The sequence below is a fragment of the Geotrypetes seraphini genome, chromosome 9 (assembly GCF_902459505.1).
Source record: "Geotrypetes seraphini chromosome 9, aGeoSer1.1, whole genome shotgun sequence".
Taxonomy (NCBI): Eukaryota; Metazoa; Chordata; class Amphibia; order Gymnophiona; family Dermophiidae; genus Geotrypetes; species Geotrypetes seraphini.
In genome coordinates, this window is record NC_047092.1 from 122,903,185 (window position 1) to 122,918,243 (window position 15,059).

Consider the following 15,059-nt stretch of genomic DNA (forward strand, 5'->3'; position numbering starts at 1 on the left):
TAGCATATGCAATCTTTCTTCTTCACGATTAAATTAAGTTGATAAGCAGCTGAGAGTGCTTTGAGTATTCAATTTGTGTTTTCCCTGCATTGCTTAAGGCTTATAACATCTCCCAATGTGTAAGGTTTTTTATGCCAATGACGAGATTTACCCCTGGAGAAATTTCCCTATATTTGTTTCATTCAATAAGGTGTTTGGGGTGGGGGGCTCTGAGTTTTTTTCCTTTACAGTCCTTCACATTGGTTTGGCTAAGATGTTTGTGAAGCCCTCGCATTGACAGGGAGCTTATTATCTATTTCCACTTCTTCCTCTTTTTCTTTGTAGTGTGTTATTTAGTAGAAGGGAGTTGTTTGTAGTAGTACTACTAGTGATAAGAACATAAGTATAGCCTTACTGGGTCAGACTGATGGTCCATCAAGCTCAGTAGCCTGTTCTCACGGTGGCCAATCAAGGTCACTAGTACCTGGCCAAAACCCAAGTAGTAGCAATATTCCATTTTACCAATCCAGGGCAAGCAGTGGCTTCCCCCATGTCTTTCTCAATAACAGCCTATGGACTTTTCCTCCAGGAAATTGTCCAAACCTTTCTTAAAACCAGCTTTGCTATCTGCTCTTACCACAACTTCTGGCAATACCAGAATTAACAGGTGTGTGCTGTGTGTCCTGAAAGAATGATGAAAAGTATGTACAGTGTTCCCCCGTGAATTCGTGGTTCGCTAATCGCGGAAATGCTCATTCGCGGTCTGCTCCGGCCGCCTCTTCCTGTAGTAAAGTCGGGCTACACTTATCAGGAGCTGTGTGTCAAAGCAGCTTCTGATTGGTGTAGCCTAACTTTATTACAGAAAGAGGGTTTGGAGCAGACCGTAAGTGATTTTTTTCACCCGCCAGCGCTCCAGCTGTCCTCTCATGCCTCCTGTTTCAAAATTTGCGGGAATTCCTATAACGGAACCTCCCTGAATTTTTGGGGAGTACTGTATACACTTCTCCCTCCGAATCTGCAATTCTAGTATCCGAGGATTCGGTTATTCGCAAATTTTATTTTTATTTTTTTAAAAGAAGCTAATTCTGAACCTTCCCCACCTCCCTCCCGGCATCCCAGATCTTACCTGGTGGCCTAGTGGGCTTTCGGGGCAGGAGCGATCTTCTACGCTCCTGCCCCGTGCAGATCACTCATAGCAAATGGCTGCCGTGAGTTCCCGTAGTCTCTTGAGACTACGATGAGAACTCACGGCAGCCATTTGCTATGAGTGAACCGCACGGGGCAGGAGCGTAGGAAGATCGCTCCTGCCCCGAAAGCCCGCTAGACCAACAGATAAGGTCTGGAATGCCAGGAGAGAGGTGGGAGAGGTGGGAAGGTCCAGAATGAGGCGGGGGTGGGTCAGAGCCGGCTGAAAACTTATTCATGATTTTTCACACTTTGCGTTCCGGCTCTGCACCTAACTCCCACGAATACCGAGGGAGAAGTGTATACTGTTTCTTTAGATGGTAGTGGTGTGCCTCAAGGTTCTGTTCTTTGACCTGTTCTTTTTACATTTTTATAAACGATAACGATATTGCTGCAGGGCTGTTGGATAAGATTTGTCTCTTTGCGGATGATACCAAAATCTGCAATACAGTACATACCCAGGATGGTGTGAATAATATGAAAAAAGACCTCGTGAAGCTTGAAGAATGGTCTTAAATTTGGCAGCTAAAATTTAATGCTAAGAAGTGCAAGGTCATGCATTTGTGCTGCACAAACCCAAGGGAACAGTACAGTTTAGGGGGTGAAGAACTTATGTGCACGATGGAAGAGCGGGACTTTGGTGTGATTGTATGTGATGATCTTAAGGTGGTACAAAAAAGTGAGAAAGGATTAACCACCAAATAACTAGATCCACCAAAAGGTTAATCAAAAAAGCAAAAACCATCTAAATAGATGACATATATAATAAAGTCAAAATGAAGGAAAAGATCTCAGAATTGCCACTCCAGAGGATCATAGTAATATAATCCGCATAAGGAATTGTGGTGTGGTTTTCTTTCATCGATCAAAAAACCTTCATGACTTTTAATGTGACTTAATTCGTTAGTAATATTAAATTTCACTACTCATCAATTCTGTATATAATTCTGGAGGCCACACCTTCAAAAACATATAAAAAGGAAGGAGTCAGTCCCGGGGAAGGATATTAAAATGGTGCATGGTCTTCGTCATAAGGCATATGGGCACAGACTTAAAGATCTCAATCTTTATACTTTGGAGGAAAGCGGGAGAGGGGAGATATGATAGATATGTTTAAATACCTACGTGGCATGAATGTGTCTGAGTTGAGTCTCTTTCATTTGAAAGGAAGCTCTGGAATGAGAGGGCATAGGATGAAGTTAACAGGTGATAGACTCAGAAGTGTTCTAAGGAAATACTTTTATACAGAAAGGGTGGTAGATGCCTGGAACAGTCTCCCTAAAGAAGTGGTGGAGACACACTGTGTCTGATTTCAAGAAAGCCTGGGATAGGCACTTGAGATCTCTTAGAGAGAGGAAGAGATAATGGTTACTGCGGATGGGTGGACTGGATGTGCCATTTGGCCTTTATCTGTCATCATGTTTCTATGGTTGAATATCTGATCGTGCCATTTTGCAAGTAAAAGCTCTTAAATCTTGCTTTTGATCTTGGGAAAATTAACAGTTCAGCATATTCTTATTTTCTGTTTGCAGATTCCTTCTGATCTTCAGGATAAGGAGTTTCTACCTATTTTACAAGAGGAGCCCCTGCTACCACTGGCACTTGTACCTTTTACAGAGGAAGAACAGGTTTGTAAAAGCATTATGAATAGGGAATAAATCTTATCTGGTTATGGGTGCAGAGTTTATCTTGCACTGCTGTTGTATGAGGGAGGACTTTGAGTACTTCAAAAGTAATATGTAAACTCTGCCATCTTCCATAAAGATGCACCAATGTGATAATGATAATGAATACTTACTTATAGCCCATTACTCTACCTAAATGTAGGTTCAGAGTGAGTTTAACAATTTAAGAACTATAGAAGGCAATAAAACAATATCTACAAGAAAAAGCAGTAACAACAAAAAATTTAGAAAACAAATATGACTTCAAAAGTTTATGAAACAGAATATAAGAACAACAAGATCTTATTTTTACTAGTAACACCCCCCACACCAATTTACCACATCAGTAATATATTCTAACAACAAACCTGATCCCCCTAAGTGTACACTTATACCTGTTTCACAGATTGTTTGATCTTTGTGTTTTGATTTACTGTTACTGCTACATTGATTAATGTTACTGTTTTGATCAATGTTGTAATCTGCCAGACCATGTTAGAGCAGAAATTACTGTCTAGAGAGGAGATACTTGTGTGCAGTACCGCCACAGGTATTGATGAAGCCGGGCAACATCGTAGGTCTCACGCAGGGTAGAGGGACAAATGACTGTATTAATTTGGAGTGTAAAGCACAGTATGGAGTTGTGGAGTAGATGGCTAGTTTTTTACCGACTAGCTGTCAGCACCCGTATAACCGTGGGCTCCTGGAAAGGGAGGGAGAGAGAGATACCAGCTCTGTGAGGCATCCAACACCTCGATTGAGGTCTCCACTTCCAGAACTCAAGGACTCAGTTGATTCCAATGCCTCCTCCAGGTTTGCTTGCTCTTTGGGTTACTAGTACTCTAGAGAGGCTTCGCCTTCCATCACCACTCGAGGCGCCTTGAGGTCATTGAGTCCTCCTCGAGGCCGGGCTTTGGCAGACCAATTATCTTTTTCTGCCTAAGTGCATGACTTTGCATTTTTCCACATTAAACTTCATCTGCCAGATAAATGGCAGATGAAGTTTAATGTGGAAAAATGCAAAGTCATGCACTTAGGCAGAAAAAATAAGGAACACAAGTACAGTATGTCGGGTGCAACTCTAGGAAAAACTGAACAGGAAAGGGACCTTGGCGTATTAATCGATAGGACCCTGAAGCCTTCGGCGTAATGCGTGGCGGCAGCGAATAAGGCAAATAGAATGCTAGGCATGATAAAGAAGGGAATCACAAATAGATCGGAGAAAGTAATACTACCGCTATATAGAGCGATGGTCAGACCACACTTGGAATACTGCATCCAGCACTGGTCTCCATACCTAAAAAAGGATTTAAAAGTACTTGAGAGGGTGCAGAGACGAGCAGCGAAGCTAATAAAGGGCATGGAGAACTTGGAATATGAGGAACGACTTAAGAGACTGGGATTGTTCTCCCTTGAGAAGAGGAGACTGCGAGGGGATATGATTGAGACTTTCAAGATACTGAAAGGAATCGACCAAATAGAGCACAATAAAAATTTATTTACAATGTCTAATGTGATACGGACAAGAGGACATGGACTGAAGCTAAGGGGGGACAGGTTCAGGACAGATATCAGGAAGTTCTGCTTCACGCAACGAGTGGTGGACACCTGGAATGCTCTTCCGGAGGAGATAATTGCGGAATCCACCGTTCCAGGGTTTAAGGGTAAGTTAGATGTACATCTCCTTATGAGTGGCTTAAGGTAACATAGGTAAGGTCAAGCTAGATGCATATCTCTTATGAGAAGCTTAGAGTATGGGGACTAATACTATGCCAGAGTACACCCGGCGGGGCTCCGTGTGTGCTGATCTCCGGACTTGATGGACCCAGGGTCTGTTCCGGAGATGGCACTTCTTATGTTCTCCTTCCTTCGTGAAATGGTTGACGACTTGGAAATTAAATTGGATGCTGGTTCTAAATATTCTAAGGAATATTTTGAGGAAATGCATCTGCCTCAACCTCCTGCAGAGTCACTCAAACTTCCTCTTAATAAACTTTTGTCTCAAACTTTCAAACGAAATTGGAGACTCCTTATGCTATACCTGCTGTTCTAGGCAAATTGGAATCAAGGTATAGAACACTACATTGCAAGGGATTTGAGAATTCACAGCTATCTCATCAATCCCTTCTTGTGGAATCTTCCTTGAAGAGAACCCACCCTTCCAGGGTCTATGCCACAGTACCTCCTGGAAGAGAGGGCAAGACCATGGACAAGTTTGGCCGTCGCCTTTACCAGAATTTCATTATGGTCTCTAGAGTCCTCAATTACAATTTCATCTTCCATAGCAAAGCAGCAGATGAATCCAGACTAGTGGGTATAGCTCACATCGACCAGCAGGTGGAGATAGAGAACTGATTAACAGTTGGCCTTAAAGCCTGGTGTTCTTTCTGTTGATTCAGTTTTGCTCTATCTCCCAGCAGGGACTGAGCTAGCCCACTAGCTCTTGGATTCTAGCTGCTATCGGAGATTTTGGTGTTCGATTGGACTGCCTCTGTTGAGACTCAGTCTCTTCAGTAGGACAGGGGTGCCTGGCTGATTGGTGCCGGCTTTAGGAGTTACACCTGGGCCCTCCCAGGTCCCTGCTCCACCCTCCCCTCCGAGTGATTGAGGGGTTGATTGGTCCTGCAGGGGTCGTAGGTCTTCATTCCAGTAAAAAAAAAAAAAAAAAAAAAACCCAGTCGACTTCCTGTGTAGTGCTGAGCGTTTGCAATCTTTGCATTTTTTGCCTTCAGTACACTTACCAGCCGTGTCCTGGCGTCTAAGATCGTGGGAGCGAAGTGGTGAGTGTTTCCCTGCCTCGTTGCTTGGGTTTCGCGTGCCGGCGTGTAGGAGTGGTTGGGGGGCGGAGTCGGCAGTCGGCGGCGTTCGCCGCGTGTAAAAAAAAAAAAAAAAAAAAAAAAAACGCCGTGCTGGAACGCAGGATGTCTAAGGAGGCAGGTCGCCGGTGTTCGCGCTGTGGGGCGCGCAGAACACGGTCAGGCCTGTGTTCGGCCGAGTGTGAGGCTCCACCGGCAGAAGATGCCTTTATGCAGGCTTGCGAGCTTGCTATTGCCCGGGTCGGTGAGGCAAGGGAGATGTCCCCGGAGCACGAGGGTGAGTCGGAGCTGCGGGGCGCTTCCGTGGCAGTGGGGAGTCCAGCGGCGGCGGGGGAGTCGGGAGCACCAGCGGCAGTCGCGGCCCCGCTCCCCGGTGCGGCTCAGGGCGAGTCAGCGGCGCTTCCGTTTGGTTCATTTTCTCCAGAATTTGTTATGCTGCTACACCGGGCATTTTTGTTGCAGGGTGCGCAGCCCGTCCCGCCGGGGCCGGGGGTCGATGTGTCCCTTCCAGTGCCCTCGACGTCGGCGGTGGTGCCTGGTGGGACAGGCAGGCCGGCTGAGGGCACGGTGGGCTCGCCGGGGCAGTCGCTGCTACCAAAGAAGCGCAGGATTGCGACCGCGGAAGCAGAGGAGATTCTGCCTAGATCCCCTTTTTCTCTTCCGGAATCCTTGGAGGAGGGGGAGGTCCTGGACTGGGATACAGGGGATCCCCCGGGTCAAGATGTGGATGACCCGTCCGCTCTACGTTTGTTTCATAGAGAAGAACTTTCTTCCTTGATTTCGAAAGCTTTACAGGGGCTGAATATTTCTCAGGCAGATACTGCGGTATCAGGTAATCCCCTGATGGCCGGTACACGGAGACCCCCCAAGTCTTTTCCGGTGCATGAAGCCATGCATGAGCTGATCTCGGCGCAATGGGATACGCCAGAGGCCAGTTTACGAGTAACAAAAGCCATGCGGCTCTTGTATCCGGTTGACCCGACTGAACTAGATAAGTTTAGATTACCCAGGGTGGATGCTTTGGTGGCAGCCGTAACTAAAAAGACTACCTTACCGGTGGAAGGGGGTGTGACATTGAAGGATGCGCAGGATAGGAAGATTGAATCTTCCTTAAAAATGTCCTTTGAAGTAGCGGCAGTTACCTTGCAGGCCGCAATCTGCAGCTCTTATGCGGCGCGAGCATGTCTGCAGTGGTCGCAGGTCATGTCAGATACGTTAATGGAGTCTGGGGGTTCTGTTCCCTCGGAGCTGGCAGATTTGGAGTCGGGCTTGGCTTATTTAGCCGACTCCTTGTATGATATTATTAGGGCATCTGCTAAGCAGATGTCTCTGTCAGTGGTATCTCGCAGATCCTTATGGCTACGGCATTGGGCGGCCGATGCAGCTTCTAAGCTTCGGCTGGTGAGACTCCCTTTTAAAGGGGGTTTATTGTTTGGAGAAGATTTAAATAAGCTGGTGAAGGATTTTGGGGATACCAAAACTCAACGTTTACCGGAGGATAGGGCTAGGCCCCCGGTGAGGCCCTCATCGTCTAGACCACGCTTCAGGGATGTTCGGAGATCCAGGGCGGGTAAGCCTTTCTTCAGATCAGCATCTGGTGCGTCCTCTGCTTCGAGACCAAGGTTTCAGCAGAGGGGGTCCTTTCGTACGACGAGACCCTCTTCGGGACAGTCAACACGTACCCCAGCCACTCGCACTCCACAATGACGGGGGCTTGGCTCCCTCCGCCTTGCCCTTAGGGGGCCGGCTTTCGGAGTTCCGGGCGGAGTGGGCCACGATCACGTCAGATCAGTGGGTGTTGGACATTATACAAGAAGGGTACAAGTTAGAGTTTGCCTCTCCCGTCGTAGATTCTTTCTTGGTGTCCCCGTGCAATGGGGCGGCCAAGGGAGACGCGGTCAGATTGACTCTTCAGGGGCTGCTCGAGTTAGGGGCAGTGATACCGGTGCCCCCGGAAGAGGTGGGCACCGGTATATATTCCCTTTACTTCATTGTGCCAAAGAAGGGGGGGTCCTTCAGGCCGGTGCTGGATCTCAAAAGAGTCAACAGATTTCTCAGTGTTCGCCATTTCCGGATGGAGACAGTGCGCTCGGTTATTGCGGCTGTGCGACCGGGAGAGTTCCTCACGTCCCTCGACCTCAAGGAGGCATACCTCCACATTCCAATCTGGCCTCCGCATCAGCGGTATCTGCGGTTTGCGATTCTGGGCCAGCATTATCAGTTTCGGGCAATGCCCTTTGGCTTGGCAACGGCACCCCGCACCTTTTCCAAGGTCATGGTGGTGGTAGCCGCCTTCCTCCGCAGGGAAGGGATTCGGGTACACCCTTACCTAGACGACTGGTTAATCCGCGCCTCGTCCAGACAGGAGAGTGCGGCGGTTACTCAGCGAGTGATTTCTCTCCTACAGTCGTTGGGGTGGATTGTCAACTTTCCCAAAAGTTTTCTGTCCCCATCGCAGTCGTTGGTGCATCTGGGGGTGCAGTTCGACACGGCTCTGGGGAAGGTGTTTCTACCCCGAGACCGGGGGGAGAAATTACAGGCTCAAATTCGCCTACTTCTCGGGACGGCCAGACCGCGAGCGTGGGATTATGTACAGGTGCTGGGTTCCATGGTGGCGACTCTGGAGGTGGTCCCCTGGGCGCGGCACCACATGAGGCCCTTGCAACAGTCTCTGCTCTCCCGCTGGTCTCCAGCTTCTCTGAACTACAATGTGCGTCTCCCATGGAGTCGTCGAGCAGCTCACAGCATGCAGTGGTGGCTCCACGAGTTGCATCTGTGGAAGGGCATGCCGTTGGCCACGCCGGACTGGATAGTGGTCACCACGGATGCCAGTCTGCAGGGTTGGGGGGCCCAATGCCTGCAGGCGTCAGTGCAGGGGAGGTGGTCCGTCCAGGAGGCCCAGTGGCCCATCAATTTGTTGGAGTTAAGGGCGGTCAGGCTGGCGCTGCTAGCTTTTCAGTCACTACTTCAGGACAAGCCGACCAGAGTCTTTTCGGACAGTGTCACGGCGGTCGCCTATGTCAATCGCCAAGGGGGCACCCGGAGTCCGCAGTTAGCAGAAGAAGCAAGAGAGTTGTTTCGTTGGGCGGAGAGGCATGTGCCGCTTCTGTCGGCGGCTTACATTGCAGGTCGCGAAAACGTGCAAGCGGACTTTCTCAGCAGAAATCTTCTGGATCCGGGAGAGTGGGAGTTGTCTCCTCGAGCGTTCAGCCAGCTAGTCCGTCGGTGGGGCTTGCCGGAGATGGATCTCATGGCCTCGTCCCGCAATGCGAAGGTGCCTCGGTTCTTCAGCAGACGCAAGACAGAGGGTTCGGAAGGGGTAGACGCGTTAGCTCTCCCATGGCCTCCGAATTCCCTTCTGTATGTATTCCCGCCGTGGCCCATGATAGGGCGAGTGTTACAACGCATCTCTCGCTTCCGCGGCAGAGTCATCCTGGTGGCTCCGGATTGGCCACGTCGGCCGTGGTACGCAGATCTGATTCAGCTTGCGGTAGGCGAGCGGGTGACGTTCCAGGTAACGCCGGACTTACTGTCTCAGGGGCCCATATGGATAGAAGATCCGGCCCGCTTTGGTCTTACGGCCTGGCTATTGAGCGGTCGAGGCTAAAAAAGAAGGGCTATTCAGAGAGGGTGATCGCCACTCTGCTTAAAGCCAAGAAACTTTCGACGTCAGCCTCCTATGCGAGAGTCTGGAAGATTTTTGAGGCATGGTGCGGTCACCAGGGAGTGGCGCCCTTTAAGACTTCTCTGCCGGCTATTCTTGCTTTCCTGCAGGAAGGCGTGGAGAAAGGGTTAGCCTACAACTCTTTAAAGGTTCAGGTGGCGGCCATTGCCTGTTACAGGGGCCGGGTGGATCGCTCGGCTCTCGCGTCGCAGCCGGACGTGGTCCGTTTCCTCAAGGGGGTGAACCATATCCGCCCGCCGGTAAAGCGTATTTGTCCAGCGTGGGATCTGAAACTTGTCCTTGGGAAGTTGCAGGGGGCACCTTTTGAGCCCCTATCAGCGGCCACGTTGAAAGATGTCACACTGAAAACAGTTTTTTTGGTGGCAATGGCTTCAGCAAGGCGAGTCTCGGAGTTGCAAGCGCTTTCGTGCAGGGAACCCTTTTTGCGTTTCTCGGAGACTGGGGTGACGGTGCGTACGGTGCCGTCCTTCCTGCCTAAGGTTATTTCGTCCTTTCATGTGAACCAGAGTCTGTTTCTGCCATCCTTCAGGAAGGAGGATTGGGGGAAGCGTTTTTTGTCGGTACGGCTTCTGGATGTCCGCCGTATGCTTCTCCATTATTTGGAGGTGACGAATGCTTTTCGCCGGTCGGACCATCTCTTTGTCGCGTTCGCGGGTAAAAACAAAGGGATGGCGGCATCTAAAGCGTCCATTGCGCGTTGGGTCAAGGAAGCTATTGCTTCGGCTTATGTGTTATCAGGGAAGAAGGTACCGGAGCACCTGCAGGCTCATTCCACTCGGGCTTTAGCTACATCTTGGGCGGAGTCCGGGGGGATGTCATTAGAGGAGATTTGCCGGGCGGCCACTTGGTCGTCAGGGAATACTTTTTCAAAGCATTATCGGTTAGATGTAGCAGCCCGTTCAGAGGCGAGTTTTGGCGCGGCAGTGCTGGCAGAGGCGGCATTGGCGTCCCACCCAGTTTGAGTTTGCTTTGCTACATCCCACTAGTCTGGATTCATCTGCTGCTTTGCTATGGAAGGTAAAATTATGGTCATACCTGTTAATTTTCTTTCCTTTAGAAGCAGCAGATGAATCCAGAGCCCCTCCCCATGGGCACGGACGGTGTGTAGGGAATTTAGGGCGTTAGGTTAGCCGGGGCTATGGTTGGTAAGTGTATGATTTCATGACTGAAAAAAAAAAAAAAAAAATAAATAAATAAAAAACGCAAGATGCGAAAATCGAGTAAATATCTATGGGATTCAAATGAGAAGGGCACGGTTGTTACTGGAATGGAGTTTGTGGCTGCTCATTCTCCTTCGGGATGCTTGGGCAAAGTGCATAACTGAATCAACAGAAAGAACACCAGGCTTTAAGGCCAACTGTTAATCAGTTCTCTATCTCCACCTGCTGGTCGATGTGAGCTATACCCACTAGTCTGGATTCATCTGCTGCTTCTAAAGGAAAGAAAATTAACAGGTATGACCATAATTTTACCTTCATGACTTATTTGAAGTTTTTGATTGACTATCTTCCAAGTTTTATGAAGAACTTGGATGAACATAGATATGTGGAGTTTCTGGAGCTCAGTGCTACCTTGGCACAACTCCGTCTACATCTTCTCCAGTCATCTTATGATGCTTTTGAACTTTCTTGCAGGGTCACTGCTTTCTCAGTAGCAATGCGTCGCCTGGCCTGACTTCGCACCATTGATATGGACCCTAATCTTCAGGATCGTCTGGCTAATATCCCTTGTGAGGGCAATGACTTCTTTGATGAATCCATAGAGGCCACCACCAAGAAGTTGTCTGAGCATGAAAAATCTTTTGCTTCAATTGTCAGATCAAAGCCTAAGCCAGGTCCTGCAAAGCCTTCACACCCTCTTCCAACTTTCCAGAGGCGTTATCCTTTAAGGGCAGCTCCTTACACTCGAGCACCTGCCAAGAAACATCAGCAGCAACAGAAACCTCAGCCTTCTGCTGCACCTAAGGCTGCTCAGCCTTTTTAACTGTCTCAAACAGAGCATAACCTCCATCGAAAAATTTTGTATGCTGTCCCTGGCATCCCTTTATTCCCTTCTAGATCAGAACAATTGGTTATGTTCTCTAGATCTCAAGGAGGCTTACACTCACAACACCATTCATCCGGCCTCCCGTCAGTACCTCAGATTTTGGGTAGGGAATCTGCATTTTCAAAACAGAGTGCTACCGTTTGGCCTGGCATCATCTCCAAGAGTGTTCACCAAGTGCCTCGTAGTGGTAGCAGCAGCTCTACGGAACCATGGTCTTCAGGTGGTTCCCTACATCTCAGGGGGTTATTGTAGCGACCCAACAGACTACGTGGTTCTTACAAAACTTGGGATTCAAAATCAACTTTCCCAAATCCCAACTTCAGCCCTCTCAGAATCTACAGTTCATTGGAGCTGTTCTGGACACTATCCAACTCAGAGTATTCCTTCCTCAACAATGTCTGGATGCTCTTCTTCAACTCTGTAACAAAGTGTCTTCCTGCTCTTCACTCTCAGCAAGACACATGATGGTACTACTAGGTCACATGGCCTCGACAGTTCACGTGACTCCTTTTGCCAGACTTCACATCAGAATTCCTCAATGGACCCTGGAATCTCAGTGGACGTAGGCTTGCGAACCACTCTCTCGACACATTATAGTCATTCCTTCATTGAGACAGTCTCTCCGCTGGTGGATGCTCTCTTCCAATCTCTCCAGAGGTTTACTGTTTCAGACGCCCCCTCATCAGAAGGTCCTCATGACAGATTCCTCGACCTACGCTTGGGGGGCTCATCTCGACAGTCTACGGACACAAGGTCATTGGTTCAGCACAGATAATCAGTGTCATATCAATCTGTTGGAACTCAGAGCGATCTTCAATGCTCTCAAAGCTTTTCAACATGCATTGAGGAGGAGGCCTAAGACTCCAATTGGTCCAGGTGCCTAAAGTTCCTCCTATGGGAGGGGCTTTAAGTGCATTGGGCTTGGGCCTTAACTGCATGTGATTGGGCATCCTTCTTGCCAGGGGGGATGTTGGGTAGGGGGGATTAGTGCTGGCAAGAGGGAATGTGAATCTCTCCTGCCGGCTGACTTGCGGTGGGGTTCCCTGCTGTGGCTGCTCTCAGCCGATTGTGGCAGGGAATTCCCCCCCCCAATCAGCTGAGTGGTAGGGACTTCCCAAAGCTGCAATTTAGTTATAGAATCGCGGCTGGGGGGGGGGAGGGGGTGAATTCCCCTGCTGCTCTCGGCTGCTGCATTCTAGCAGCCAAGATAAGTGGCTGAAATGTAGGCCTGGGTTTTCCGGGCCAACATTTCAGCCACCTATCTTGGAGCGATTCTGTAACTGGTGTCCTGGAATGATTGATAGATGATTGGCGGCCACTTTTAAGGTGGCCACCGACTTGGGTGCCAGTTACAGAATCTGGCCCTTAGTGTCTCCCATGTGCGTTAGTACAAAAACAACTCCAAAAAACCAAGGTGACCCTCAAAGAATTGTGAAGTTATATAATCATTAGTGATCCCCATTATCATTTTAACAACAACAAAAAAGGGTTGCCATTCTGACGCAGTATTTAATCCATGGGGATGTACTGTGTTTAAACGATGGATCCACTACTGTTGTTTTTACTATAATTGTTTCTTGACATCTCCTCGTCTTAAATATACCAGGATCATATCAATGACCCAGCACTCAAAATTAGCAAAACAATGTTGTTGTTCTACACAGTGTGTACTAATGGTGCAGACATTTTTGCACAATCAAGAAATAGAATTCTAGGTGATATGTTGTGCCACAAATCAAGAGAGAGTTTTGATGATGGATGCCCTCCTGTTAGTGGGGGACACCACCCATGTGATTGATGCTCAAACTGCAGTGTTATGGCTACCTTTACTAGCTTTGTTGGTTACAACAATGGTAAGGAATATAAACAGACATGAAACTACATGTCAATCTAAAAATGTGGTATACATTGTGAAATGCCCCCTGCAATTTAGACTACGTAGGGCAAACATCTAGAACTTTTACTGTAAGACTTAAGGTTGTCTCAATATTAAAGAAATGTCTGCACCATTAGTAGCACACGTCTCAGTTTTGTTTGGATGAATGGTGTTCCCTCCAATACTTACCAACAGCACGTTTTTTAAAAAAGATTTTTTATATAGTTTGTTACTAATTGCCAGAACAATTCTTCCTGTAGCAAATCCAAGATATCTTGCTTCTACATGACCCTGCAGCTAGAACGGTACAATCACATCCAGCATATTAAAATCACCTATCAGTAGTACTTCCCCTTTCCTAGCTATGTTGTGAACATCTTCAATTAAATCTTTGTCCATTTCTTTCGACTGTGAAGGAGATCTGTATATTACACCAGCATGTGCATTTTCCATTCGCTCTTTCCAGATTAACCCATAGGGCTTCTTCTTTACCCCCTAGTCTTGCAATCCTGTCACTTTAATACTATTTTTAACATATACTGTAATGCCATTCTATCCTTTTTACCTACCCTATCCCAAATGAATAGATTAAAGCCAGGTATAACTACATCCCAGTCATGGTTTTCTGTGAACCACATCTCTGTGACTGCCACTGAATCCAATTCAGCTTCTACTATTACAGCCTCTAGATCTGGAATTTTGTTTCCCATCCTCTGGCATTAGTATCCAAAGCTTTCCAGCTTTCGCTGTTTTGTCTGATTTCATTAATGGTATTTGATGCCTTATATTCCTGAGAGGTATTAATTACCTTAGGGTATTTTACACCCATCCCCCAGTAAATTTAGTTTTAAGCCCTCTTCAGTACATTAGCCAATCTGTTACTAAAGACATTGTCCCTTCTTTGATAGATGGACACCATCTCTGCTGAGCAGGTCTTAGAAAATCATTCCATGGTCTAAGAAACCAAGGCACTCACATTGACAACCATCCTCACAACCATACATTCAACATTGTCTTTTTTACTCTTTCTTCTTTCACTTTACCTTTTTATTTGTCTGTATCTAGGTCATAGTAGAATCTGAAATAGGATCTTTGATTACAGAGGGAAATAAAGAAAACCTGTAATTAGCTTGCTAATACTGTTACCATCACCTCAGCACAGGCTTTACATAGGAGGTACTCTTGCTTCGTGGATCCCACAATTTGGCCAAGATGTGTGAACTGTAGCAGCCTGGAAATCAAATGAGTAAGAAGGGAGTAATAGACATAAGGCAGGTTAGGAAATGAAAACAGTGCCAAAGAGATGGATTTTTCTCTGAGATTTGAATGTGATCATGGAGGGTGGAAAGACTAATGCAGAAAGATTATTCTAGGTATTTGTTGTAGCAAGGTTGAAATCACAGAACTGGCATTAGGCAGTGGAGAACAATGATACATACAGTATATGAGGAGCAGATTTCAGGGAAAAGAGTTGATGAGATGATGAAGAGCTATAAAATGTTTGTGTGCAAGAAGCTTGAACTAGAAGTGGAAGCAGATGGGGACTTGAAAAAGGGTTGGTTATATGGTTATGAAAATGAAAGAAAGTAAACTGCACAACAGATAAATATGACAGTAATGATATGGGAGTCTTGAGCAAACTGAGGATAAGTGGATGAAGGAGTAGATGAGGGAATCTGATGTTGTACTAGAGGAGGAAGGGATGGATTTGGGAGATGTTAAGAAGTGATGTGATTTTACTCTGCTTTGGATATGTGCAGCGAAAGGAAGTATTAAGTATAAGACTACATGAGGTTACTGATTACTAC

At 47.3% G+C, this 15,059-nt stretch overlaps 1 protein-coding gene across 4 annotated transcripts in view; it reads left to right on the top strand.

Moving 5' to 3' along the window:
- The window catches only part of GIGYF2 (GRB10 interacting GYF protein 2), a 674,098-nt gene that overhangs the window by 111,718 nt on the left and 547,321 nt on the right, over positions 1-15,059 (top strand). For all 4 annotated transcript variants that reach the window (XM_033959534.1, XM_033959536.1, XM_033959537.1 and 1 more), the window contains one exon: positions 2,697-2,792. In XM_033959534.1, the coding sequence (XP_033815425.1) occupies positions 2,697-2,792 (96 nt within the window). The remainder of the gene's footprint in view (positions 1-2,696; positions 2,793-15,059) is intronic.